Source organism: Acanthochromis polyacanthus, chromosome 23, assembly GCF_021347895.1.
Source record: "Acanthochromis polyacanthus isolate Apoly-LR-REF ecotype Palm Island chromosome 23, KAUST_Apoly_ChrSc, whole genome shotgun sequence".
Taxonomy (NCBI): Eukaryota; Metazoa; Chordata; class Actinopteri; family Pomacentridae; genus Acanthochromis; species Acanthochromis polyacanthus.
The window spans coordinates 21,947,399-21,974,015 of NC_067135.1; the positions used below are offsets into that span (position 1 = coordinate 21,947,399).

At 41.6% G+C, this 26,617-nt stretch overlaps 2 protein-coding genes across 2 annotated transcripts in view; one reads left to right on the plus strand and one right to left on the minus strand.

The window, feature by feature from the left end:
• col4a6 (collagen, type IV, alpha 6) overlaps positions 1–667 on the minus strand; it is a 207,370-nt gene extending 206,703 nt beyond the window's left edge. The window contains 3 exon segments of the mRNA XM_051943848.1: positions 25–70; positions 198–322; positions 456–667. Of these exon segments, the coding sequence (XP_051799808.1) occupies positions 25–70; positions 198–322; positions 456–560 (276 nt within the window). The 5' untranslated portion in view covers positions 561–667.
• A 5,528-nt stretch (positions 668–6,195) lies between these two features.
• The window catches only part of col4a5 (collagen, type IV, alpha 5 (Alport syndrome)), an 84,350-nt gene continuing 63,928 nt past the window's right edge, over positions 6,196–26,617 (plus strand). The window contains exon 1 of the mRNA XM_022202167.2: positions 6,196–6,582. Within this exon, the coding sequence (XP_022057859.1) occupies positions 6,496–6,582 (87 nt within the window). The 5' untranslated portion in view covers positions 6,196–6,495. The remainder of the gene's footprint in view (positions 6,583–26,617) is intronic.

Sequence of the window (26,617 nt, forward strand, 5' to 3'; positions counted from 1 at the left end):
GCAATATAAACAGATGGGACTTACTCCGTGCGCAGATCCCACCGCCAAGGCCACCGCCAGCGCACAAACCCTGGCAGAGAAACAAACCATTTTCAGGAGTACCACTCAGGAGCTGGCAGGTAAACTGCGCAGCTTAACAGCCAACTCAGCAGACATAAAGTTGATTTTCAAGCGAGAAAAATAACGTAAAACCTTACAGAAATTTCATTTTTTGATCCCGACTGGCAGAAGGGGAAGCGCAGGTCGAGACTCGATCCCCCTCGTCTTCACCAGCAAGACTCTTCAAACGCGCTCCATCGACGGCTCCGAAAACCTCTGTCATCTGCCCGGAGACACACAGACACACACAGAAAGTAGTTCCACAGCCCGCTAAACACACACACGGACACAGCTACCTTGGCGCCCCACATATCTGCTGGCTTTTCTTTCATTAAATCAGAGCTTATCCAACTCACCAAAGTTGCAGCGGTAAAGTCGCTGCTGCGCTCTCCGGGCTGTTGCGTCTCAAACTCAGCAGCGCTCAGCAGCTCGGAGAGGAGGGGCAAACACATGTCACTCATGCCTCCAGACGTCCGGCTGCTGCACTCTTTTTCAACCCTCACAGTCACCAGAACCTCTTCAAACCGAAAGCAGCAGCACAGGAGACGCTTCAGTTCTCCAAAGCGAGTTTAAAATCTGTGGGAAAAGTCCAAAAGCAGAGAAATCTTGAAGAAAATAGGAAGACTTTGTTCCTTGATTAAGCCCTTTCTGCACTGATTTAATAGAAAATCCATTGAAAGTTAGTTTCTCAGGAATTCATGACACTTTCTGCTCATGTACAGTCTAAAAAATAACGTTGCATTAGACCCTAAGGTACTTCCATACCAAAGGGGACCTTTGCATCATGACTTGAAGTCAAAAGTCACTTCACCTCCCTACTATTAGAGGAATCCCCTTTTTATCTACAGTCAAGGGTTTTTTTAAACTAACAGCCTAAACTGTATGACACTGTCCTTGGAGGGGAAGAAAAATATACCTATCAAGCCAGTTTTATTATTATTAAATTACCTAAACCTGAATTTCGTTTTAAGCCAACTAATGCAGGATTTTGAGATCAAAGTATACAACAAAGTTAAGTTGATGAAACATTGTCATGTTGAAATTGGCAAATTAGATGTTTCTTTTTTCTCTAGAAAGATTTAAAATGAGACGTTCTTTTTGAAAAACTCAGTTATCAAGTCATTTTCTTTGAGTTACCTCAAACATGAATGTAGTTGAGGTCAACTAGTGAAGAAATTTGAGTTCAAATAAGCGGCAATTTTTAAGTTGATGCAACATTATTTTGTTGACACAGCTGATAAAGGCAACGTTTGCAACCATAAAGTTTACCTAAATTGGTTAAATGACATGTTTTCTATAACATGGAAAGATGTAAAAATTTGATGTTTTTTTGAAAAACTAATTATCAGGCCAGTTTCATTAAGTAGCTTAAATTCCATTTTAAATCAGCGAGTTCAAAATCCGACACAATATGAAGTTGGTGGCAAACATTATTGTGAAGATTCAGTCATTTAAATCAACATTTGCATCTTAAAGATTTACCGAAATTGGTAAATGAGATGTTTTTAATAACATGGAAAGATGTAAAATTTCACGTTTTCTTTGAAAAAACTAAGTTATCAGGCCAGTTACCTCAACTTGTACATAGTTTTAAATCAACTAACGCAGAAATTTGAGTTCAAATTAGGCCCAATATTAAGTTGATGCAACATTAATATGTCGACACGGACATTTAAATCAACATTTGCATCTTAAAAGTTTACCTAAATTGGTAAAATCGGATGTATTTTGTAAGGTAAAAAGATATAAAAATTGATGGGGGTTTTTGAAAAACTAAGTTATCAGGCAAATTTTATTACGTTTCCTCAACTTCAGTGTTGTTTAAAGTCAAGTAATGCAGAGATTTGACTTTAAATTACATACAAGTTAAGTTGATGCAACATTACTATGTTGAAGTTGGTAAATTAGGTGGGTTTTTTTTCTAAAATACAAAGATGTAAAATGAGATGTTCTTTTTGAAAAATGCTGTTATTCAAGCCAATTCCATGAAGATAACATGACTTGAATTCAGTTTCAAACCAACTAAAGCAGAAATTTGAGTTCAAATTAGATGCAGTTTTGGTTGATGCAACATTATTATGTTGACACAGCTGATTAAAGTAATGTTGCATGTTAAAGATTTACCTAAATTTGGAAATTAGACTTTTTTGTAAAATACACATTTTTATGTTTATGTTTAAGTCAATTTCATTAAGTTGCCTCAACTTAAATTCAATTTTAAACCAGCTAAAGCAGAAATTTGAATTCAAATTATATACAATGTTAAGTTGATGCAAAATTATTATGGTAACACATAAGGTATATTAAGGTATACACACGTGGACAAATTGTTGGTACCCCTCAGTTAAAGAAGGAAAAACCCACAATTCTCACTGAAATCACTTGAAACTCACAAAAGTAACAATAAATAAAAATTATTGAAATTAAATAATCAAAAACAGCCATTACTTTTGAATTGTTGATTAACATAATTATTTAAAAAAACAACTAATGAAACAGGCCTGGACAAAAATGATGGTACCTCTATAAAAGATTGAAACTATTTGACCAGAGTGACATGATTAACTCAGGTGTGTCATTTAATTGACATCACAGGTGTTTCCAAACTCATAATCAGTCAGTCTGCCTATTTAATGGGGGACAAGTAGTCACCCTGCTGTTTGGTGAAAAGGTGTGTACCACACTGAACATGGACAACAGAAAGCGAAGGAGAGAATTGTCCCAGGACATCTGAAAAAAAAATTATAGACAAACATCTTAAAGGTAAAGGCTATAAGACCATCTCTAAACAGCTTGAAGTTCCTGTGACAAGAGTGGCTCATATTATTGAGAAGTTCAAGACCCACGGGACAGTAGCCAACCTCCCTGGACGTGGCCGCAAGAGGAAATTGATGACAAATTGAAGAGACGGATCGTTGGAATTGTATCCAAAGAGCCCAGAGCAACCTCCAAAGAAATTAAAGGTGAACTCCAAGGCCAAGGTACATCAGTGTCAGATCGCACCATTCGTCGTTGTTTGAGCCAAAGTGGACTTCATGGGAGACGACCAAGGAGGACACCACTGCTGAAAAAAACTCATAATAAAGCGAGACTGGAATTTGCAAAAATGCATGTTGACAAGCCACAAAGCTTCTGGGAGAATGTCCTTTGGACAGATGAGACCAAACTGGAGCTTTTTGGTAAGGCACATCAACTCTATGTTCATAGACTCGAAAACCAAGCATACGAAGAAAAGAACACTGTCCCTACGGTGAAACATGGAGGAGGCTCAGTAATGTTTTGGGGCTGCTTTGCTGCATCTGGCACAGGTGTCTTGAAAGTGTGCAAGGTACGATGAAATCTGAAGACTATCAAGGCATTCTGGAGAGAAATGTGCTGCCTAGTGTCAGAAAGCTTGGTCTCAGTCGCAGGTCATGGGTCTTCCAACAGGACAACCATCCAAAACACACAGCCAAAAACACCCAAGAATGGCTGAGAGAAAAGCGTTGGACTATTCTAAAGTGGCCTTCTATGAGCCCAGATCTGAATCCCATTGAACATATGTGGAAGGAGCTGAAACATGCCATTTGGAGAAGACACCCATCAAACCTGAGACAACTGGAGCTGTTTGCTCATGAGGAGTGGGCCAAAGTACCTGATGACAGCTGCAGAACGCTCATTGACAAATACAGAAATTGTTTAATTGCAGTGATTGCCTCAAAAGGTTGTGCAACAAAATATTAAGTTATGGGTACCATCATTTTTGTCCAGCCCTATTTCATTAGTTTGTTTTTTTAAATAATTATGTTAATCAACAATTCAAAAGTGATGGCTGATTTTGATTATTTAATTTTCAATAAATTTTTATTTATTGTTACTTTTGTGAGTTTCAAGTGATTTCAGTGAGAATTGTGGGTTTTTCCTTCTTTAACTGAGGGGTACCAACAATTTTGTCCACGTGTGTATGTTTGGAACGTAAAACTTTGCCTAAATTGGTAAATGAGATGTTTTGTTTTATTTAATAAAACAATGTAAAATTTGGTGTTCTTTTTGAAAAACAAGTTATCAAGCCAATTGCCTCAACTTGAATTTACTTTTAAACCCACTAATGCAGAAATTTGACTTGAAATTGGACACACTATTAAGTAGATGCAACATTTGTATGCTAAAATTGGTACATTAGATGTTTTTTCTAAAGTACAAAAATTTGATATCAGATATTCTTTTTGAAAAATAAAGTTATGACGCCAATTTTATTAAGTTACGTCAATTTAAATGTAGTTCTAAACCAACTAAATGCAGAAATTTGAGCTTAAATTACACACAATGATTAACTGATGCAGCATTATTGTATCGACCCAGCCATTTATAGCAACATTTGCATCTTAAATGTTTACCTAAATTGGTAAATTATGTTTTTTTTTCTAAAACAGATTTAAAATTAGAAGTTTTTTTAAAAAGGTATCAAGCCAATTTCATTAAGCTACCTTAACTGGAATTCAGTTGTAGATCAAATAATGCAGAAGTTTGAGTTTAAATTAGACGAAATATTCAGATAATGCAACAATATTTTGTCGACACAGGCGTTTAAATTAAAATTTTCAACTTAAAAGTTTACCTAAAATAGTAAATTGGATTTTTATTGTCCCTGAAATTACTTTTTACCATCCATAGGAGGACTTAAACCTTGATCTAATCTTCTGTAGTTTCATTTATTTACTATAAAATAGCTTAATTTTCTTCTAAAACTATCTCACAGTGTTGTTGCATTGTGGGAGTCAAATCTGTTTTACACATGAAATAAAGTGAAGAACTTTGTTTGAGCAGCTCCATCCAGATCTGAGCTCTAAACACAGACATTGAGTTACTCAAGTTGCAATAGCCTCCGAATGTTCTATTTTAGTTCAACTTGACCTGACTGAGGCCTCCACATTGTTTATAGCTGCGTATTGTGGATCACGTTTCTGCTTTAATTAACACATAAACAGAAGTATTCTGTGTCCCGCAGATCCTCAGGGATCCTGACTGGGACCTCTTCAGGTTGATATAGAATTAGCAGATCTGCTGCATTAATTTGTTTTATTTCCAATACCTGAAAAACTGAAACTCTGAGCCTCATAGTGACTCCGGTATTTCTGAAACACAAGGCAACACATTTTAATTCATGATTCTTTTGGCAACCCACTCAATTTCAATCTCTCAAATGTGGCAGAAAGTTGTTGTATTTTGTATCTCATGAGGTCGAAACTACATAAAAAGTTAGCGACTAATTCCAAAAATGGAAAATATCAGAAAATAATGGTTCATTCGTGGTGTTTAAAAAGTCCAGACAGCCAGCATCACATTATATCACCATCAATAAACCTTCAAAACACACACTTAATGGAAAATGATGCGACAAATTGCTGACATTTTTTCCATCCCATCTTTCCGCCCTCTTTATTAATCTGTAAATTTTAATGTACAAACATTGGTTGTTCCAAATCCTGATGGCACAGAGCCTAAAGGAGCAGATGTTAAAAGTTGGCACCACAATCTGGCACCACTCATTCTGGTCTGGTAGTGTTTGTTGGTTTGTTTTTTAAAGATGCTGTGTAACTATTAGAAAAGCATGTAGACGGTTTCATATCACTACTTTATGAGCTATTAATTCCCAAATGAGGCCTCGTGTTCTAAGGTCCTGTATGTTTTTGGACATTTCCCTGATGGAATCTAGTCAGTAAGTTTCTTTCAACACTTCTTCCAACAGTCCTCTGATTTTAAGCAACATTTTAAAGACTGAAGAGGACTAGAAATTAACTTCTAAAAAAGTTATTTGTCAATGCATCCCTTCTGTCAGGGGTCAACGCCGAGAATGTGACATTCAACAATCTGACAGTGTGCAACGTGCCCGGGCCAATAGAACATTTCAGAAAAAGGTTTAATGTCAAACCTTGTTTTGTGCAGCCTCGGGCGTAGGGTTGGATTTTCATGCAAGGACCCATATCCCTCCGCGAGGTGCTATAAGATAAATTATATAGAAACAGGTTTTGCTGCAAAAATGCGCCACTTGGTTCATGGATTACAGTGTTGCACACTGATTATCTATAGGGGACAAAAGTTTGTCGCCTTTAAGTGAATTTTCAGGTGAAGTTTCTCCGCTGGTGCACTGGGGTGATATCGCTGCGCAGCGAGGGGGCAAGTAGTTCCGGCTGAGCAGGTTTGCAAGTCGAGGAGAGGAAAAGTTCCAGAGAGACAGCAGAGGCACACGGTGCAAGAGCCAGGACCAGCTTCACAGCGTAGCGCAGCGTTTCCATAGTGTTCCTGCTCCGCTCAGAGCCGGTGTGCAGGAGGCGGCAGGGCCGAGACATGCGAGCAGAGAGCCGCCCGGAGGGTCACAGTTAACGCGGCGGATCCTTGTTTTATTCCCCCTCAGAGATGAATAAAGAGCCGAAGAACCTCCTGCCCGCCGCGGCGCTGCTCTTCCTGCTCCTGTGCGTCGCCGTGCAGCGGTCCGACTCTGCGGTAAGTTTCTGCGCCTCCACTCTGCGCCTTTCTGTACACATTTACCCTCAAGCAGGCGGCGTCAGGACACCCGCAAAAACCCGACAGAGCTGCCGGGAGCCGGCGCCGGGACTCACCGGCTACCAGCGAGCGGTTTATAAATAGAGAGGCTGCTTTGTAACAAGTGCTTCTGTCGGGCTCTAATAATAATCCGGTTGGAGTTGATATAAATAATAAGCAGGTGGTTAAAGCACCTTTGCGCAGAGCCTTTTTGGCACCTTTTTAGTGCCATGAGCAGCGCAGACTTGTAGTTTCGCGGCAGATCGGATTCGCTGCATCACTATTCTTCTGGGGGAAACCTGTAGAAACACGCAGAACACTTTCCCCATCAGCTCCCACTTTTATTCTGGTTGTCAGATTGAGACAGAAGTTGAATTCCTCCTCAGGTCTTCGGAATAAAACCTTGAAGCTCTGTCAGTGTGCGTCTTAGCGGACAGACTGTTGTGCGTAATTTCGTTTGGTGATGATCCAGGAGGGGAAACGTGTGTTTTGTGTTGACAGCAGCTGCGTTCTAGCGCATCTTCGCATCTTTATTTCTGGTTTCTGCGCCAAAATCTCCTGACTTTGGTGCTTGTTTTATCTTAATAAGACATCAGGGTGAGATTTCTCTTTGCTCTCGGATGCGGGCGGGTGTGTTTATGTTTGTGTTTGCGCATACTTCACCTCCTTCTACAATAGTTTAAATCCTCATCCAGCTGCAGCTCCGCAATTCTTCCTCCTAGACATCCCAGTTTGAAAACTGCGGAGTCAAAGAAGTGATGAATCAGTGCAGGAGTCTCATGTAATATTCTGTTATTCACTGAATATTCACACTTCATTAATAATTCAGGAGCGGCCACAGGCCCCGCCCACACAATAGGCGTGGCCAATCAGCGCTTCTCATCACAATAATCCAGACATCTACTGCTTGTGCCTTAAAATTTCAGCTGATTAAAGAGAAGAAAATGTGGGATTAACTTTCTCTCCTGCCTCTGCTCTGAACCTGGCGACCTTTTTCCTGCTTTCCAGTGAGGTTGTCTCGGCGCAACACGGATTAGATCATTCCTGGAAGCTAGAAAAGCAAAGATAAACTGGTTTTATAGTGTTGTACAGTCGAACGTCTAAAAATGGTCAAAGAGTGGAAAAATATGTCAAATACAAATAGCACCATGTAAAATGCACTTATTCTTTGCACTTTTATGGTCCATTTACCCAGATACATTAATCAGGAGAGATAAGAAACCATAAAAACACTCGAAGAACAAATGTTTGAACCTAAAATTAACAGTTTGCTTTAATGTTTTGAGTTCTGACGACTTCTACTGAAGCTACAAAATGAATTTGGGAGCTTTTAATTACAGTTTTCTTAATGACTTGGAACATAAACTTAAGATTTCACATTGTTAAGGCCTCAAAATTTGTAAAAAAAAAAAAAAAAAGTTGACGAACTTCCTGCAGCTTCAGTTCATATAATAACACAGAAATGTTTGTGTCAATAAGACACAATTTTAGGTTATTATCATTATTTTGTCACAACAGGTTATTAAAACAACATAAAAGGTTTATAATTTATCACTTTTTGGCTTTCAACTTTGCATTTCCTTAAGCGGTGTCTGTACAGATAAAGACTACAGTCTTCTTGTGATTCCCCAAAGAGATATTTGACATAATTCAGAGGATTTTTACTGTCATATGTGATGAAATTCTTAGTTGTAGCTACATGCATGGAGGTAAAAGAAAAAAAGGTGCAAAAAAGGGTAAATACAGGAAAAAATGTGCAACGTTTATGGTGCAGAAAATTTCAGCTCTGAGGTAGGAAGTGTTGAATGAACAAAGTGCAGATCAAACAGGGTATATGAAGGACAAACTGTGCATTTTTTTTCTAAAATATGCAAATATGGAGCAAAACTGCACAAGAAAGAGCTTTGACTTCATGTTAAAGACGTCAAAGTGAAATCTTTGAATATGGAGCTCAATGTGTTTAGTTCAGGTTGTACTAAAAGAAAGGAAGAAGGTGATGGTCTCCATCCCTCACCTTGTTGCCAGAGCTCTCAAAGAGGCCCCCTGGTGGAGGCAGAGTGAATAAACCCAACCTGACTTTATTGCCTGATCAATAAACGTTTTAATACATATTTTCATCTTTTTTAGGTCAGTTATTCTCAAAAATCTCAGCAGATATGCTAAAAAACAGAAGGTCTTACTTTCATTGTCGTGTGTGTGTGTGTGTGTGTGTGTGTGTGTGTGTGTGTGTGTGTGTGTGTGTGTGTGTGTGTGTGTGTGTGTGTGTGTGTGTGCAGGCTCAGTATTAATCCTCTTCCAGATATGAATCTCCGTGCAGCCAGGTGAGGGAGTTCAGCGGTAATATATACCTGCAGGTTTTTCTTTGAACCCGTCATGCCACGCAAACCGCAAACACACGCTTAATTTGATGCATGCTTTTCTGCAAACACACACACACACACACACACACACACACACATACAGACGCATGCACGGCTGCTCAGCCACACACTCCTCACCTTTCACGTGACCCGCATCCCAGGTGGGTTTTGTGGAGGGAATCTATGTTTTGTTAGGGTCCAGTTAGTCACAACATCCAGATAAATCCGTGATGCCGGAGCTTCCAGTGAAAGAGCGAGAGAACACCGCTTCTTGGTGAAATCTTTTATCTTGTTTCTGCCTCCAGCTTTTGTTTTTAAACTCTTTTCTCTCTTCTTCATCCATGCTGATCATCTCCCTCAGAGAGTAGAGAAACATGAAGTGACTCTTCAATAGGGCTGTCATTGATTTAATCTCTCAGTTATTCTATTGATTACTTGTTTTTCTTTTTGCTAAAATGTCAAAAAAATAGTAAAAACATTGATCTGATAAAGATTAAAAAATGTTTTGTTTTGTCCACAATCCAGTGTTATGAAGTTTTCTGCCACAAAAAAGGAAATAAACCAGGAAATATTCACATTTAAGTAGCTGCAGTCAGAGAATTTTTAATCTCTTTATTTACTTATTTGTCACCTAATTGATTAATCAAACAATTAGTCACCTTCAAATCAAATTCCAATAATTTTTCTGACTTTTTTTACCCTAGAAAAATTACTCAAGCTGCTATATCGATGATCAGAATAGAAGATGATTAATTTACTTGTTGATATTTAATCAATTGATCGTTGCAGCGCGACTATCCATAAAGCAGCAGCCATTAACCATCATCACTTTAATTAATAAATTGATAATTGATAACTATTTTCATCATTTTTAGAGTCATTTTTAGAGTCATAAAGCAGCAGCCATTAACCATCATCACTTTAATTAATTAATTGATAATTGATAACTATTTTCATCATTTTTAGAGTCTAAATTCTGTCATTGCGTGTGAATATTTTCTGGTTTCTTTCTGCCTCTATGGCAGTAAACTGTTTATGTTTGAGTTGAAGACATTTGTCATCAACATTTTTCATTATTTTACCAAGGAAATGAGAAAATAGCAGATTAATCAACAATCAACGACGTCTCTGCCATCTCTCATATGTGATATCTTTTGAAAAATCCATCACTGCACTTTATTAATGTCAAAATAATCTAAATTAAACTCATCTGCATGAGCTAAAGTCAAAAATAAAGAAGAAGTCATGCCTTAATCTGCACAAAATGCAGCAGAAAACTTGAACTGAACTGAACACCTACTTTCTGGACTAAATCCAGGAGGAAAACCACCTTAAATTTCTGGCTTGACTGAATGCATCAAGTTTTTCACAACTGACTTAACCCTTGTGTTGTCCTTACCAAAAAATGTTGTTGCCTTGTCTGAAAAAAGTCCAAAATTCAGAAGAAATTTCCCCAAATTTACAAAAATGTGCCAAATCCTCAGGAAGAAAATTCCTGAAAAATTTCCCTCAAAAGTTTTATTTTTTTAAATAAAAAAATCCCCAAATTTGACAGCGGAATTCACTGGATTTTGGTTGATTTTTTAAAATGTTCTTAAACATTTCCACCAAAACATGTTCAAATATTTCCTAAAATTTTTTTGAAAATGTGTAAGTTTGCACTGTGAAAATATATATATTTTTTCCACATTTTTTAAACTTTAAAATGGGTCAATTTGCCCCGAAGGACGACAGGAGGGTTAAATTTATCTTCAAATAATAATAAAAAATTCACACAATATTGGCAAATTTGATTGAAAAAGCTGCTGCCTAAACCTCAGATGGGTCACAACATAGAAATAACCTCCATAAACAGGCGCTGGCGATGAAAAGACACATTTGCAGCTAAATATTTATATCTAAAATATTCCAGCATACAGTTTGTGTGCTTTGTGTGTGCTTTGTGTGTGTGTGTGTGTGTGTGTGTGTGTGTGTGTGTGTGTGTGTGTGTGTGTGTGTGTGTGTGTGTGTGTGTGTGTTCTTGTACTTGCTACATGGTGAGGACCATTTTCTGCATTTAACTATCAAAGTGAGGACATTTTTACAAAGTGAGGACATTTTGGCCGGTCCTCACTTTGAAACAGCCATGTTTGAGGGTGAAGACTTGTTTTTAGAGAACAGGTATGAATTGAGGTTTGGTTAGGGTCAGGGTAAGGATTAGGGTTAGGCAATCAGTTGTGATGGTTAAGGTTAGGGTAAGGCTCAAGGAAATGCATTACGCCTATGGATGTCCTCACTAAGATAGAAGTACAAACGTGTGTGTGTGTGTGTGTGTGTGTGTGTGTGTGTGTGTGTGTGTGTGTGTGTGTGTGTGTGTGTGTGTGTGTGTGTGTGTTTGTGTGTTTTTCTGGCAGGACTCACACTGTGGTGTCAATGAGCTGCAGATGCCGTCGGGATTAACAGATGGACAAAAGTCAATGAGAGCTAACACCAACTGTTTAGACAGCTAATTACCCCTGTCCAAGACATACGCTCCTCCTCTGCAGTCACCGACCCACTCAGACTCTGTTTGACCTGGAAGAGGCAAGAAACTGAAGTAAAAGATGCAAATATAAAGAGATTTAATCATAGAAAACAGAGTAGCAGTTATGTAGATGCAGTAAAAGAGACAGGATAACCTTAAAAAGTCACTTTTTAATGTGAATATGTAATGCTACCTTGATAAACGAGTCATAAAACCAGAAATATTAAAAACATTTGTTTAAATGTGTCATGCCCATAAATACTGAGTAAAAAGTACAACTTCTACCTGTTTAACTGGTGAGACTTGACCACTTACTGCCCAATAAGGATCATTAGCTAGGAGAGATTTCTATTTATCACGGTTAAAAAGGGAGCTATTCAATAGTCTCAACCCATAGTAAAGCTCTCTGCAGTCGGATAATAATAATATGTGTATTTTTCAGCATTAGCAAGCAGCAATAATGAGCTGGACTTTTTTTTTCATCACACAGATCAATTTTAAGTTTCAAACAATGTTTTGATGGGTTTTGTTAACATAATAATGTTGCGTCAACTTAGTATTGTGAATAATTTAAGCTCAAATTTCTCTATCGGTTGATTTAAAACTAAATTAAAATTGAGGTAACTTAAAGACACTGACTTTTTTTTCTCTCATGGTTATTCCCACTAATTAAGAAAACTAACTGGCTGAATATATTTTTATTAGAAGTCATCCAAAGGATTGACGCAAACTGTTATTAAATTTTTTGAACTGTAGATGTGCAGAAAGAGTCATGAATTCCTGAGAAACTAACTTTTAAAGGATTTTGTATTGAATCAGTGCAGAAAAAGGCTTAATTGAACTTTAAACATCAGCTTTTTATCCATAACCGAACCTCATATTTCACACAAATATCCAGGTTTGGCTAGAAACTCTGTCTGTGGCGCTTTATTTTGATATTTTCTTTTCATGTATTTTGTCGTTCTGTTTATCTATGTGTCTTCCAGATGCTCGTAAATCTTCTGTTGCACTATCAGTAGCCGCTGACGTCTTCTTAAGAGTTTTATTTGTGCTGGCAGAAGTAGAACACCCACTGAAGCCGCTTTTTGGCCAAAAAAATCACTCGTAGTAACAATAAAAAGACATCTAAATTGTCACATTTAGATCCATGGTTGCAAGATTTTTTATTCCGACTACTTTCTGTGGTTTCTGCCCAACAAATGCGCAGTGCAGATTCTTTACGAGACCTTCTCGGCCAGTCTGTATCTGTTCTATGTTGTTCTTCGTCTTTGATTTGTTCACACTTTTGATCTGTAGTTTATCAACACATCTGACAATGGAGGGAAGTTGTGGAGAGATTAAGATCAAGGGTTCGACATTTGGTGATGATCCAGATCTGGAATTTGAATTTTAGCGTGCTTCTGTGGCCAGTTGCTGTGTTGTGTTCGTGTACTGATGAGAAAGTCAAACATAAAAGATGTTAAGTCACAGAGAAAGGGGTTTAGCTTGATCAGAGTGCAAAATGCTTCAGCTGATGCAGGTTTTGTGTGAACCAATTAGAGTTTTCTGGGTTAAAAAGGCGTAATCAAGCTTGAACTCGTGGTCCAACTTTGGCTGGCGAATGAGGACACCTTGGATTTGATCTCTTTTCTGAGTCAGGTTTGCTGGTAGTTGCTGTGCTTGTGTGTCTGTTACTGCGCTCCAGTGGGCTACCTGACAAGTCCACCTCCACATAGCAGTCACAAGACGAGCCGGCTGCCTTCGCTTTCTCCTCCTGACCTCCTTTCCTCAAACAACATCATCCCCGTCGTTCATTTTTTCCCCTCTAAAATAAAAAAAGGAGTGTTGCTGAGGGCAAAAGTGAAACAAGATGTGTAGAATGTAGAATAATCTGAGAAAGAACAATAAAACTCCACTAAAGAAGATTTATTGGGAGGAAAAGAAAAACAGCCGATCAAAGAGCAAATAAAAACAAAATGTCGAAATATGAGCTTTGCAGAGAGTGACATATTTGTCCTAGAAACAGGAATGTTTATTGTTTTGCATTCTTTCTTCCTGAGGAAGAGAAGGGAGGGAGGCGAGCTGTAGTCTGTCTGAGATCTGGGAGTTATTTTGATCTGATGTCTCCGTCTTCCTTTACCTGCTCAGACTGCAACCTCAGTGTACTCTGTGTTTTACAGCTTCCCTGACAACAGAATGAAGGTATTCATGAATATGTTTCACCTGAGCTGACTGCTCTTTGCATCACTCAGCACCTTTTTATTACTATCTGTTTTGCATCCTGTCTCCTGTTACGTCTTCTGTTTCTTCCAACTCAGTTGTGTGTCTTCGTTGTTGTTTCACCTCTTCTTTTAATATTCGCTACTGAATGAAAACAGTTCTGTTGGCATTTCTGTCAACTTTCTCTTTACAATGACAGCAACTTAACACATTAGGATCTTGAAATAACATGTAGAAATAGGGCACCAGTGCCTCTGAATGGAGCAACAAAGGTGCAGTTTTTCAAGCTGAGTGGCATCAAAGGGTATGATGGAAAAGGTTGCATGCAAGAAAAGTTCAGAGATGACATGCAAAAATGCCCCCCAAAATGTGTTTAAACTAAGGGATGCCCTAATCAAAGCATTGTTTGAAGATATTAACATTGGCACAAACCTTATTCTGTTCTTTTGTTTATGTCCGCTGTCATACAGGCTTAAATCAATAGCAAGAAAAGCTTCAGAGATCACAGTACTCTGCCAAGGCTGCTCAGTCATTGTAGGATTTCCGACACATGAAATCTTTAATAAATAATGACATTGCATTGAGCACAGGCGTGCGTTATACATGTGTACATTATGTGCAGATACCGAATCGCATGGCCTAAATATGTTGCGAGCAGCTGGAATTGGTGGGACTTATAAACACTCCCACAATTGAATCAATTGTTGCATTTCTCACGGATAAGTCACAATAAGCCAGCAGCGGTCGATTTGTAGTAGGATCGCAATCATGTTATCGTCAGCAGGCAGCTGATGTAGCGTTCAGTTGTTGTCATAGCTACAGTGACGCCGTGACGCTATTTTGCAATGATACAGAAATGTTTAACAAGTCTGGATCCAGACTATAAGCCACATCACTGCCAAAATCTAATCACTTGGTCCTTGTGTCATTTCTGACTTTTCCTGAAAATGTCATACAAATCTGTTGGTTCATTTTTGAGTAATGTTGCGAACAGACAGACAGACAGACAAATGTTCGTCGATCAAGGAGGGTCTGCCAAGGAGGCGGAGAAAAATGAATGGACAACATGCAAAACACTTAAAATCCCCCCAAAATGTGTCTAAACTGGGGGATGCCCTAATCAAGACATTGTTTTAATGGATTAGCACGGGAGCAAACCTTATTCTGATCCTTCGCTTAGGTCCACTGTCACATCGACATCTTAATAATTAGTTGCACTATCAACTAATAACAGATCAATCTGTAACACAAACTGAGAAATCTTCTGTCTTTTAGTAAACAAACACATGACAAAGGCTGCAAAGGAACACATTTATTTCTGCTGTAAAGTTGGACATGTTAACATGTAGGTTGATGGGGATTGGGTCGCTCGTAATCGCAATCGAGGAACTGCAAAAGTTATTGCACGCATAAAAAAGCTCAGATTTTGTTGGAATTTGAGCTGAAGAGGTCTTTTTTGCATTATTCTATGGAACAGTGGGGAGCAAATGCTGCTAAAGTCTTGAAACAGGAAGAGGAAGATGAAAAAACAAGCACTTTGAAGTTCAAACTGACTAAACAACAAAGATGGTGAAAATGGCTTAATTTTTCAGCCCTTGGTGGTTTCTTGGAGGCTCCTCTAGCCTATCAGTAATCTTAGAGGATGTAGTCCTCCAACGGCATCATCGTTACTTATCAACACAGCTGAAAATTATATGTGATGTCTTTTTAGTAACTACCCCAAAATCTGGTCAAGCTGCAGGAACAAGAGTCAGTTTTATCAATCGTTGCACTTTACCCACATCAAAATAATCAAAATTAAACCCGTTTTCATGAGCTAAAGTCAAAAATAAAGGCTACAAACTTCTATTTGAAGCAACTTTTACTCAAATTCGTTAAGTGTGATTTAACTTTAAAAGCATTCTTGTCGATACTTTACAGCTTCCTCCTTGATAGATGCATGTTTTACTTGCATGACACACAAGGAGGGGCTACAACCACACTAGCACTACTATTTTGTACTAATGATGTGTTAGTAGACCATTAAATTCATCCCCAAGACTCTTTTAAACAGCAGAGGGGAACATCAATGAAATGAAACAACATTTTTAGAAAGTCATGTTCTATCTGCCTCCATCTGATCAATGTTGAGGCGAGATACACACGTGGACAAAATTGTTGGTACCCCTCAGTTAAAGAAGGAAAAACCCACAATTCTCACTGAAATCACTTGAAACTCACAAAAGTAACAATAAATAAAAATTTATTGAAAATTAAATAATCAAAATCAGCCATCACTTTTGAATTGTTGATTAACATAATTATTTTAAAAAAAACAAACTAATGAAATAGGGCTGGACAAAAATGATGGTACCCATAACTTAATATTTTGTTGCACAACCTTTTGAGGCAATCACTGCAATTAAACGATTTCTGTATTTGTCAATGAGCGTTCTGCAGCTGTCAACAGGTATTTTGGCCCACTCCTCATGAGCAAACAGCTCCAGTTGTCTCAGGTTTGATGGGTGTCTTCTCCAAATGGCATGTTTCAGCTCCTTCCACATATGTTCAATGGGATTCAGATCTGGGCTCATAGAAGGCCACTTTAGAATAGTCCAACGCTTTTCTCTCAGCCATTCTTGGGTGTTTTTGGCTGTGTGTTTTGGATGGTTGTCCTGTTGGAAGACCCATGACCTGCGACTGAGACCAAGCTTTCTGACACTAGGCAGCACATTTCTCTCCAGAATGCCTTGATAGTCTTCAGATTTCATCGTACCTTGCACACTTTCAAGACACCCTGTGCCAGATGCAGCAAAGCAGCCCCAAAACATTACTGAGCCTCCTCCATGTTTCACCGTAGGGACAGTGTTCTTTTCTTCGTATGCTTGGTTTTTGAGTCTATGAACATAGAGTTGATGTGCCTTACCAAAAAGCTCCAGTTTGGTCTCATCTGTCCAAAGGACATTCTCCCAGAAGCTTTGTGGCTTGTCAACATGCATTTTTGCAAATTCCAGTCTGGCTTTTTTATGAGTTTTTTTCAGCAGTGGTGTCCTCCTTGGTCGTCTCCCATGAAGTCCACTTTGGCTCAAACAACGACGAATGGTGCGATCTGACACTGATGTACCTTGGCCTTGGAGTTCACCTTTAATTTCTTTGGAGGTTGCTCTGGGCTCTTTGGATACAATTCCAACGATCCGTCTCTTCGATTTGTCATCAATTTTCCTCTTGCGGCCACGTCCAGGGAGGTTGGCTACTGTCCCGTGGGTCTTGAACTTCTGAATAATATGAGCCACTGTTGTCACAGGAACTTCAAGCTGTTTAGAGATGGTCTTATAGCCTTTACCTTTAAGATGTTTGTCTATAATTTTTTTTCGGATGTCCTGGGACAATTCTCTCCTTCGCTTTCTGTTGTCCATGTTCAGTGTGGTACACACCTTTTCACCAAACAGCAGGGTGACTACTTGTCTCCCTTTAAATAGGCAGACTGACTGATTATGAGTTTGGAAACACCTGTGAAGTCAATTAAATGACACACCTGAGTTAATCATGTCACTCTGGTCAAATAGTTTTCAATCTTTTATAGAGGTACCATCATTTTTGTCCAGGCCTGTTTCATTAGTTTGTTTTTTTAAATAATTATGTTAATCAACAATTCAAAAGTAATGGCTGTTTTTGATTATTTAATTTTCAATAAATTTTTATTTATTGTTACTTTTGTGAGTTTCAAGTGATTTCAGTGAGAATTGTGGGTTTTTCCTTCTTTAACTGAGGGGTACCAACAATTTTGTCCACGTGTGTAACAGATACAAACGGCATCATGTGCCGTTAGTAAATGAATGAAGCCGTCAGAGCTGCAGCAGGAAAGCATGAAGGTGTCTCTGCTGCTTGGACTATAACTGACGTGGGAGGGCGTCTGTTTCTCTCCTCTTCTCTGTTTTTCTGTCTCTCCCACACCGACCACCTGTTTCTTTCATCACGCTGTCGATGAGGAAACAGGGTTTCCCCGTCAACCACATGGGAAATCAGGGTGTGTTTCTTTCTTTACATATTTCACAGTTACCACAGATGGATTCAGACTAAAAAACCCACTCGTCTGTGTCGCGACTGGTGTAAAGCGATCGAGGAATGTTTCCCTTGCGAGTACCTCAAGTGGCTTTGAGAAGTAAGAATTAGGACTCGATTAACTCAGGAAATGACGTGATGTTGATCTAGCTCTGACCTCCATATGAGACATAGGCTGTTTTCACCTAAACCTGCACTGACGGATTTTTCTGCCACTTGGGGGCAGCAGAATGAGCTGTGAGCATTTAAATGTTGGACTATAAATTAAATGCGGTGGATCTTACTGAGCTAGTGTAACCTTCCACTACTTTGTGCTGCTTGATGCGTAGAAAGCAATCCAAGGGACAGGTAGGATGGAGCTCCAAGACAGTTTATTCTGGAATACATGGGACACAACCATCAACTGAGCAGGCTGATCTCTGTTCGCTCCAGTTCAGACATCGGAAAAACTGCGCAGATAAGCTGCATATGTATGTGTGTGTGCGTGAGAGTGTGAGTGAGAGCATGTGTGTGAGCGCACGTGTGCGTGTGGGTGTGAGTGGGAGCGTGTGTGTGAGCGCACGTGTGTGTGTGGGTGTGAGTGGGAGCGTGTGTGTGAGCGCACGTGTGTGTGTGGGTGTGAGTGGGAGCGTGTGTGGGTGTGATCGTATAGTGGCATTTAATTAATCAAACAAAATTATGACACAGCCTAAGATAGAAAAAGCATCAAACATCTGCTAACTTTACAAAATTATAGTGCAACAAAATAAAAATCTATCTATGAAGCTCCTTTTTTTCCTTTTCCTCTATATTAACATCAACATACCTTATCATATTTACATACACATTTAACATCAACATCTATCATCATAAACATACCTGGAATACATGGGACACAACCAACAACTGAGCAGGCTGATCTCTGTTCGCTCTAAAAAAAGAATCACACACGCAGGTAAGTACACAGTATACAAACCACTCGTGCAGCACGTTAGCAGCTAATACCTAGCGACACCGTTCTTATACTCGTATCGTATCTCATAGAAAAAACACAGAACTCAACTGAAACACTTTACCATAATGCAGCATAAAGTGATGTATTAAAGAACTTTTAACTATTTCAGTCATCAATATAATGCTCTTTAAGAAAGCCACGTGGTTGAGTGAAGCAGAGATAAACCTACCCAGTTCAGACATCGGAAAAACTGCGCAGATAAGCTGCGCAGCATTACCGTCACATACTTCCGGCAAGACTTTCAAAATAAAATACAATAAGAACAAAGTGTCCGTATCCCAAGTTTAACACGAATTTAAACATATTTACACTGTTACATACACCCCCCCCTAAATTCTGTTAAACTTTGGGTGAATACTGAGCAGTAACAAACATCAAAGACAGAGAGAGCCCACCAAAAGGGAAACCAGAGCACCGACGCACAGTGAAGTCAATTATGAAATTCTCCCACTGGAGTGCAAAAGGATAGGGTGGTACCAGACCCCACACTTAATACAGACTTATAGAAGATGCCATTTACACCTCCCGAACATCCAAATCTGCTCCATATACATATCCAAAGTGCATCTAAGCACAAAATAACACATAAAATACCAAAATAGCTCAGTCAAGTTTAACCCAGAATTAGGAAAGGTGAGAAAAGAGAAAAAAAAAAGGAAAAAAAATAAGAAAAAAAATCTAGGCCATCTACACCCCAAAAATGCCCTTAAGGAATGTAGCGACAGAACCCGAAACAGGTAAGGCATCCCCAACTGTTTGTGTAGATATCTCAGCAATTAACCTAACAGGCGGTCTGACAAGTCTACCAAATCTAGTAGTTACTGCATCGGTACCTCCTGTATGCAAAGCCTGAGGTTGTGTGCAAACTACAGCATCATCAGCAACATACCTACTGTCTACTCTGGGAGGCAACTGAGATGCACTAACTGAGACAGGTAAATGAGGTGCAAGAACAGGGTCTAAAGAAGAGGTAGAACCTGTGCTGACTGCTGCTAGGTCATGGGCTAGAGCTAACTTTGCTGGGTCTGAGTCAAGGGCAGGCACTGACACATTCGGTTCTGGATCAGGAACTTGGGCTGACGTGACTGGTTCAGGGTCAGAGGCAGGCTCTGTGCTTTCCGGGACATGGACAGGGACGGCAACGACTGGGTCCGGAATCATTCCAGAATCTCCCTGACCAGGAGTGCTGACAATATCATCATCAGGAAAAGAACCAACTCCCGCATCAACAGAGGAATTCTCATTCACATCGCTTACAGCAACAGGGATTGTAATTTCAGGAGTGTGCATGAGCCAGTCCCTGGTCCGAGCAGTGCGATCATCATCCTCTACCAAAACTGCGTCTTGATGACTTCCACATGCCACGTCATCCAGGTCTGGCCCATGTAGAGAGACCTCATCCATATCAAAGTCAAGGAAGTCAACAGGGAGAAGGAGGTTCCTGTGCACAACTCTCTCTCTGCCGGTTTGAACATCCTTAATCCGGTATACATTTATCTCAGGTCGCACTGACACAACATCATAGGGGGCTGAATCCCTTTTGTCTGCGAGCTTTCTTTTGCCTCTCTCACCACGATTGGCCAGCAGCACCCGATCGCCCACAGTCAGTGGAGAGCCCTTGACTTTCCGGTTGTAGAGCCTGGCATGACGAGCTTGTTCTTGGAGGCTGTGCTTCCTAGCGAGTCGCGAGGCATCACACAGGTCTTGCTTCAAGCGAGAGACAAACTCATGATGGCTGATGACTTTATCATCTTGGAGAACATGTTGGAACATGATGTCAATGGGAAGACGTGGAACCCGCCCAAACATGAGAAAAAATGGGGCAAATCCGGTGGTCTCGTGCACTGTACAGTTGTAGCTAAAGGTCAATGTCTGTAGCATCTGCGGCCACCTGGCTTTTGCTGTTGGTGGAAGTACTCTCAACATGTTTCCAAGGGTCCTGTTGAAGCGTTCCGCAACACCATTACCCATTGGGTGGTACGGGGTGGTGTGCGACTTCTCCACCCCAGCCATGTCCAGAAGGTCTCTCATCAGTCTACGTTCGAAGTTGGCGCCTTGGTCCGAATGGATCCTCTTTGGAAAACCATACACACAGAAGAAATCGTCCCACAACCGACGAGCAACATGTTTTGCAGACTGACTTCGACAGGGGAAAGCATGAGCCATTTTCGAAAAATGGTCAGTAACGACCAAGACATCAACTGTTTTGTTGCCATTTAATTCAGCTGTCCAGAAATCTATGCAAACCAGTTCCATTGGTTCAGAAGTCTGAATGTTTTCAAGAGGTGCACGGGCTTCAGGTTCGGGTGTTTTGCCAACAATACATCTCTCACAACGACGAACGTGGTTCAAAATGTCTCTTTCCATTCCAACCCAGAAGAATCTTTCTCTGGCAAGAGAGAGAGTCCGTGCACGACCTTGATGGCCAGCGTTGTCATGGAGGCCCATCAGGATCTGGTGTCTGAGGCTATCGGGCACAATAAACTGGAACACCTTTTTGTTGAGCCTGTTGACTCTAGCCACCCTGTACAGAATCCCATTTTGCACCCTCAACTTTCCCAAATGTCTGAGGAGTTTTTTGACGCAGTCTGGCTCAGATATTGCTTCCCGTCTGGTAGGTCTCTTATGCCGTCGCACAAAGAACAAGGTTCTGCTTATGGTCGGGTCCTGCTCCTGAAGACTCAAAAGCCGGCTCTGAGGAATGACAGTTGAAGGATCTCCCGCAGGCAGCTGTAGCAATGGTGGACAAGCACCCGGAAGACTGGCGAGTACACAATCACCATGGGCACTCAGCGCAGCTGACACTTCCTCAGAGCTGATGGAGCCTACAGCATGAGGAGAACTCACCCCAATAGTAGGATTCTCTGCTTCTTGAACAGTCATACAGTTGTTTGTGAGCCGGAAAGCATCCTGCACTGTACCTCTGACAATGCCATTGACTTCGTCCAACAGTGCGGTGTAAGGCTCTTTCATCAGACGATGACTCACACATGACTTCACAAAGGGTTCGCGGCTCAAAGCATCTGCTACTGTGTTTTTAACACCCGGGACATACTTGAGGTCAAAGTTGTATGCTGCAAGCTTGGCCACCCACCGCTGTTCACAGGCATCCAGACGAGGCTTAGTGAGGATGTAGGACAGGGGGTTGTTATCTGTCCAAGCGGTGAAATGTCTCCCCTTCAACCAATGGCTGAATTTGTCACAGATAGCCCATTTAAGCGCCAGGAATTCCAACCTGTGTGCAGGGCAATTCAATTGAGATCGGGACAGCGTCTTGCTGGAAAGGCAACGGGGCGTGCCACAGTCTCACCTGGTGGTACTTGGGATAAGACGGCCCCAATGCCATCAAAGGAAGCGTCGACTGCCAAAACGAAGGGCTCGTTGAAGTCAGGATGGGCCAGAATGACACCACTAGCCAGGTCACTCTTCAGGGTTTGAAGGGAGTCTTGACATGCAGCTGTCCAGTCTGATGGTGCAAGAACTGGGGTAGCTGAAGACTTTTTTTGGGCTTCCTGCCTCTCACAGCCTTACATTGTACTTGCCGACCCGAGAGGAGCCTGAACAGGGGTTTTGCTTTGGCAGAGCAGTCAGCGATGAAGTGTTGGTAATAAAATACCATCCCAAGAAAAGATTTGATCTTCCTCCAGGAAGGTGTGGTACCATCACTCTCCATCAGATCAGCCTCACTGACATCCATTATGGCCCGCACTTTGTCAGGGTCTTTCCTCACTCCGTCCTCGGAGATGACGTGGCCCAGGAACTTAACTGTTCTCCTCAACAGATGGCATTTTTTGGGGGCAAGCTTGAGCTTATGTTTCTGCAGGCGAGAGAACACCATCTCCAGACGTTGAAGGGCCAGGTGCTCACTGGGAGCAAAAACCATCAGGTCATCCAAATAACAGAGCAGGCTGCTAAAGTTCTCGTCCCCAAAGATCGACAGCATCATCCTCATGAATGTCGCAGGACTGTTTGACAAGCCCTGAGGCATTCTGTTATATTCGTGGAGCCCGAAAGGTGAGGAAAAGGCTGTGTACTTCTTGTGCTCCTCGAAGAGTGGCACATTGTAAAAGCCGGAGGTCAAGTCCATGGTGGAAAAGAAGACATTGCCTCCAAGCGCAGCGAGGGCGTCTGCCTGGTGAGGGAGTGGATGGGCATCTTTCACAGTCTTTGCATTGAGCCATCTAAAGTCAGTACAGATGCGCAGACTGCCATCTTTCTTCCACACCAAGACCAGAGGTGATGCATACTCACTGTGCGACTTCCTTATAATGCCTTTTTCCTCCATCTCATTGAGAGCAGTTCTTAGTTTCTCATATTGACTTGGGGGTACTCGACGGTAGGGCAGGCGAAATGGTTTTTCATCCAGCAGGTGTATTCTATGGACAAAGCCCGCAGCTTCTCCACAGTCCATCCTGTCCCTCGAGAAAACAGTTTCATACTTTTCGACAAGTTGCAGAAGTCTGTCCTTCCACTGGTTGGTGACCTCACAGGCACCAAGATCCAAGTCTTGCAACCCAAGCCGTTTCAGAGCACTTTCCATCCGCTCAGGGGACCTCGCAGCAGCAGAGTCATGTGGGACACTTTGTGTGTTCACCTGGATCTCATCAGGTGGAGACAACTCCTCTACCGCAACACATGGGAAGACATCAGCAATCTTGCAGTTCCTCTTCAGAGTCACTGCCACATTGCTTGGGTTAATCAGTTTCAGGGGCACCCATCTGCCTCCCCATAGAGGTGAGACAATGCGCCCGACCAATACATTTCTGGGTCTCGATCTTGACTGTGTTGGTTCAACAATGACAGTGCTGCCAGCCGATACAGGTGCAGAGGCAGGGAGTTTGCCCCAGACGAGGTGTTCACATAGAGGTTCAAGTGTCACACTCTGTCTCAGCTTGACTGTGCCAATCCTGTCAGGCATGGGTCCACCCTTCCATTTCTCAGTGTTTGAGAGCACAGACAGGAACCGGAAGGTGTCATCATCAGCAACATCGACTGGCATGGCCAAAAGTTTCCAGTAGCTCTCAGAGCTTTTCATCAATTGCAACAGTTTCTTGATTGCATTGCTGCCAACAATCATTTCCTCCCTCTGCCCTGGAATGATGAGTGTTGGTATGAGCAGCCTGAAACCATAAATAGTTACCTCCAGGTCATAGATTGCAGTAGGTGTGACTTGGTGGCCACCAGCACCAACCACAACGATGTCATCAGCTGGACTTGTTCTAATGTTTATGTTGTGCTTTAGAATTCGCTCAGCAGCAGCCACACTCAAGGAACATGCCATAGACCCACTGTCAATCATAGCTTTCAGCCCAACATCATCGGCAGCAAAAACATCAGTATAAAACAAACTATCAACCTTCTCAATCTTGTGCATTGACTGAAAAATAACATTTTTTTCTGAGGGGGCAAGAGAACAGAGAGAGTCATACAAAGATTCCAGGTCATCGGTATCAAGGCTGGGAGGTGCACTTCCGGGATCCACACTGCCCTCCCCAAAGAGTGGATCCACTAGTTTTCCGGCTGCTGGTGAGGTCCAGACCTCGAGCGGTCAGGACAGGCATGCCTTGAATGACTAGGTGAATGGCACTGAAAGCATAGCTTTTGGTCGCGACAGTGAGTGAAAGCGGAGTGAGTAGCATCATGACAGACTGAACAGGGCATTTCGTGTAGACCACTTATCTTGGGGAGTCGTGGGCCAGACTGTCTGTTAGGACCAGACGCTGTCGGTCTCTGGAGAAGCACTTTCTCCAACATGCTGATGAGACGCTCTAGGGTAGCTGAGTCTGGGTTCTGTGGCTGTCGTGAGCCAGGTACTTCAGGAGTTGCAGCAGGTGGAATAGCAACATGGGAAACATTCACCGACACCCTCTCTTTGAGGGACCTGTTCACAACAGAAGACCTGCCAGAATGGTACTCGCTCAAAATATCTTGAACCTCACAAGCAGTCCACTTATCTATTGTCTTAGAGCGAAAAGTCACCGCAAGCTCAGCAGAGGGGCAGTTTCTAATGAACATGCGTGTGACCTCAGTACTGGGACAGTCCAGCGTTTTACCCTGCTCTTTCAAGCGCTCAGTGGCAAGATCCACAGCACGATTCAGTCTGAGCCAGTAGTCAAATGCATCCTCACCTTTCTCAGGCAGAGTGGTGTAGAAGTCTGCTAGCGGAAGAGGTGAACACGTGGCGGAGTCAAAGTGCTTCCGTAGGAGGCCGTATATAGCTTCAGGGTTGCGAGAGATGTCGATTTCACTGTTTCTGGTCCCAAACTTAACGACGTCCCTGGCCTTGCCTCGGAGATGAACAATAATTTCCTCCGCCTGCTCCTCGGGTCTCAAGTTCCCTTTCTTAATAAAGTTCCTCATGAGGTCTTCCCACTCACGCACTGAGACAGGGTCAGAGCCGTCCCCTCTAAAGCAAGTAGGATCCTTAAGCTTTCTGTGAGGCACACACTGGGCATGGGGGGCATTAACGGCATGACAAGTGGACAAGTCATCATTAGCTGGCGAAGAAGTAGGGACAGTCACAGGAGTACTAGCAGATGGACTAAGGTGAGTAATGATGCTCTGTGCTACCTGCCGACCCACTTGTTGTATTACATCACCGAACTGACTAGCAATGTCTGTAGTAATGGGAGCGGGGCTAGTAGGAAGGGAGCTGGTGTCTTGAGAAACACCCACAGAGCGGCTTAAAGGACGGGCCACAGCCTCATTAACCACGGGAAAACCTGATGAGAGCGAGCGACTCCCCACTATGCTACCACCACCCCGAACAGGACTATCAAACTGTAAGGTCAAAGGTGTCTGTAGAACCCCTCTCCCTCTGCCAACCCCAATTGGAGTGTCAGATCCCATTTGAGAATAACTCATTCTGAATATTCAGTGAAAACTGTACAATACCAAAAAAATCAGCAGAAAATACCACAAAAGTAGGTGCAAATACCACAAAAACACACTGCAACACAGAAAATCAGTGAAACAGTTAAAAAAAAAAAAAGGGTCTTCTTTGAGCAAAAAGGCAGTTGGTTCTTATCAATATAATAAACAGAGACCAAAAATCACACTCTTAGTACCCCAGTGGTAACATCAGTCCAACACATCTACCTGCACCCATACAGAGAAGAGGAACAGCAGCAGCAAAGCAGTCCCGGATCGGCTGAAGAACCACAGGCTTGAAGAGTCGACGGGTCACGGCACCAATGTAACCTTCCACTACTTTGTGCTGCTTGATGCGTAGAAAGCAATCCAAGGGACAGGTAGGATGGAGCTCCAAGACAGTTTATTCTGGAATACATGGGACACAACCAACAACTGAGCAGGCTGATCTCTGTTCGCTCCAGTTCAGACATCGGAAAAACTGCGCAGATAAGCTGCATATGTATGTGTGTGTGCGTGAGAGTGTGAGTGAGAGCATATGTGTGAGCGCACGTGTGCGTGTGGGTGTGAGTGGGAGCGTGTGTGTGAGCGCACGTGTGTGTGTGGGTGTGAGTGGGAGCGTGTGTGTGAGCGCACGTGTGTGTGTGGGTGTGAGTGGGAGCGTGTGTGGGTGTGATCGTATAGTGGCATTTAATTAATCAAACAAAATCATGACACAGCCTAAGATAGAAAAAGCATCAAACATCTGCTAACTTTACAAAATTATAGTGCAACAAAATAAAAATCTATCTATGAAGCTCCTTTTTTCCTTTTCCTTTATATTAACATCAACATACCTTATCATATTTACATACACATTTAACATCAACATCTATCATCATAAACATACCTGGAATACATGGGACACAACCAACAACTGAGCAGGCTGATCTCTGTTCGCTCTAAAAAAAGAATCACACACGCAGGTAAGTACACAGTATACAAACCACTCGTGCAGCACGTTAGCAGCTAATACCTAGCGACACCGTT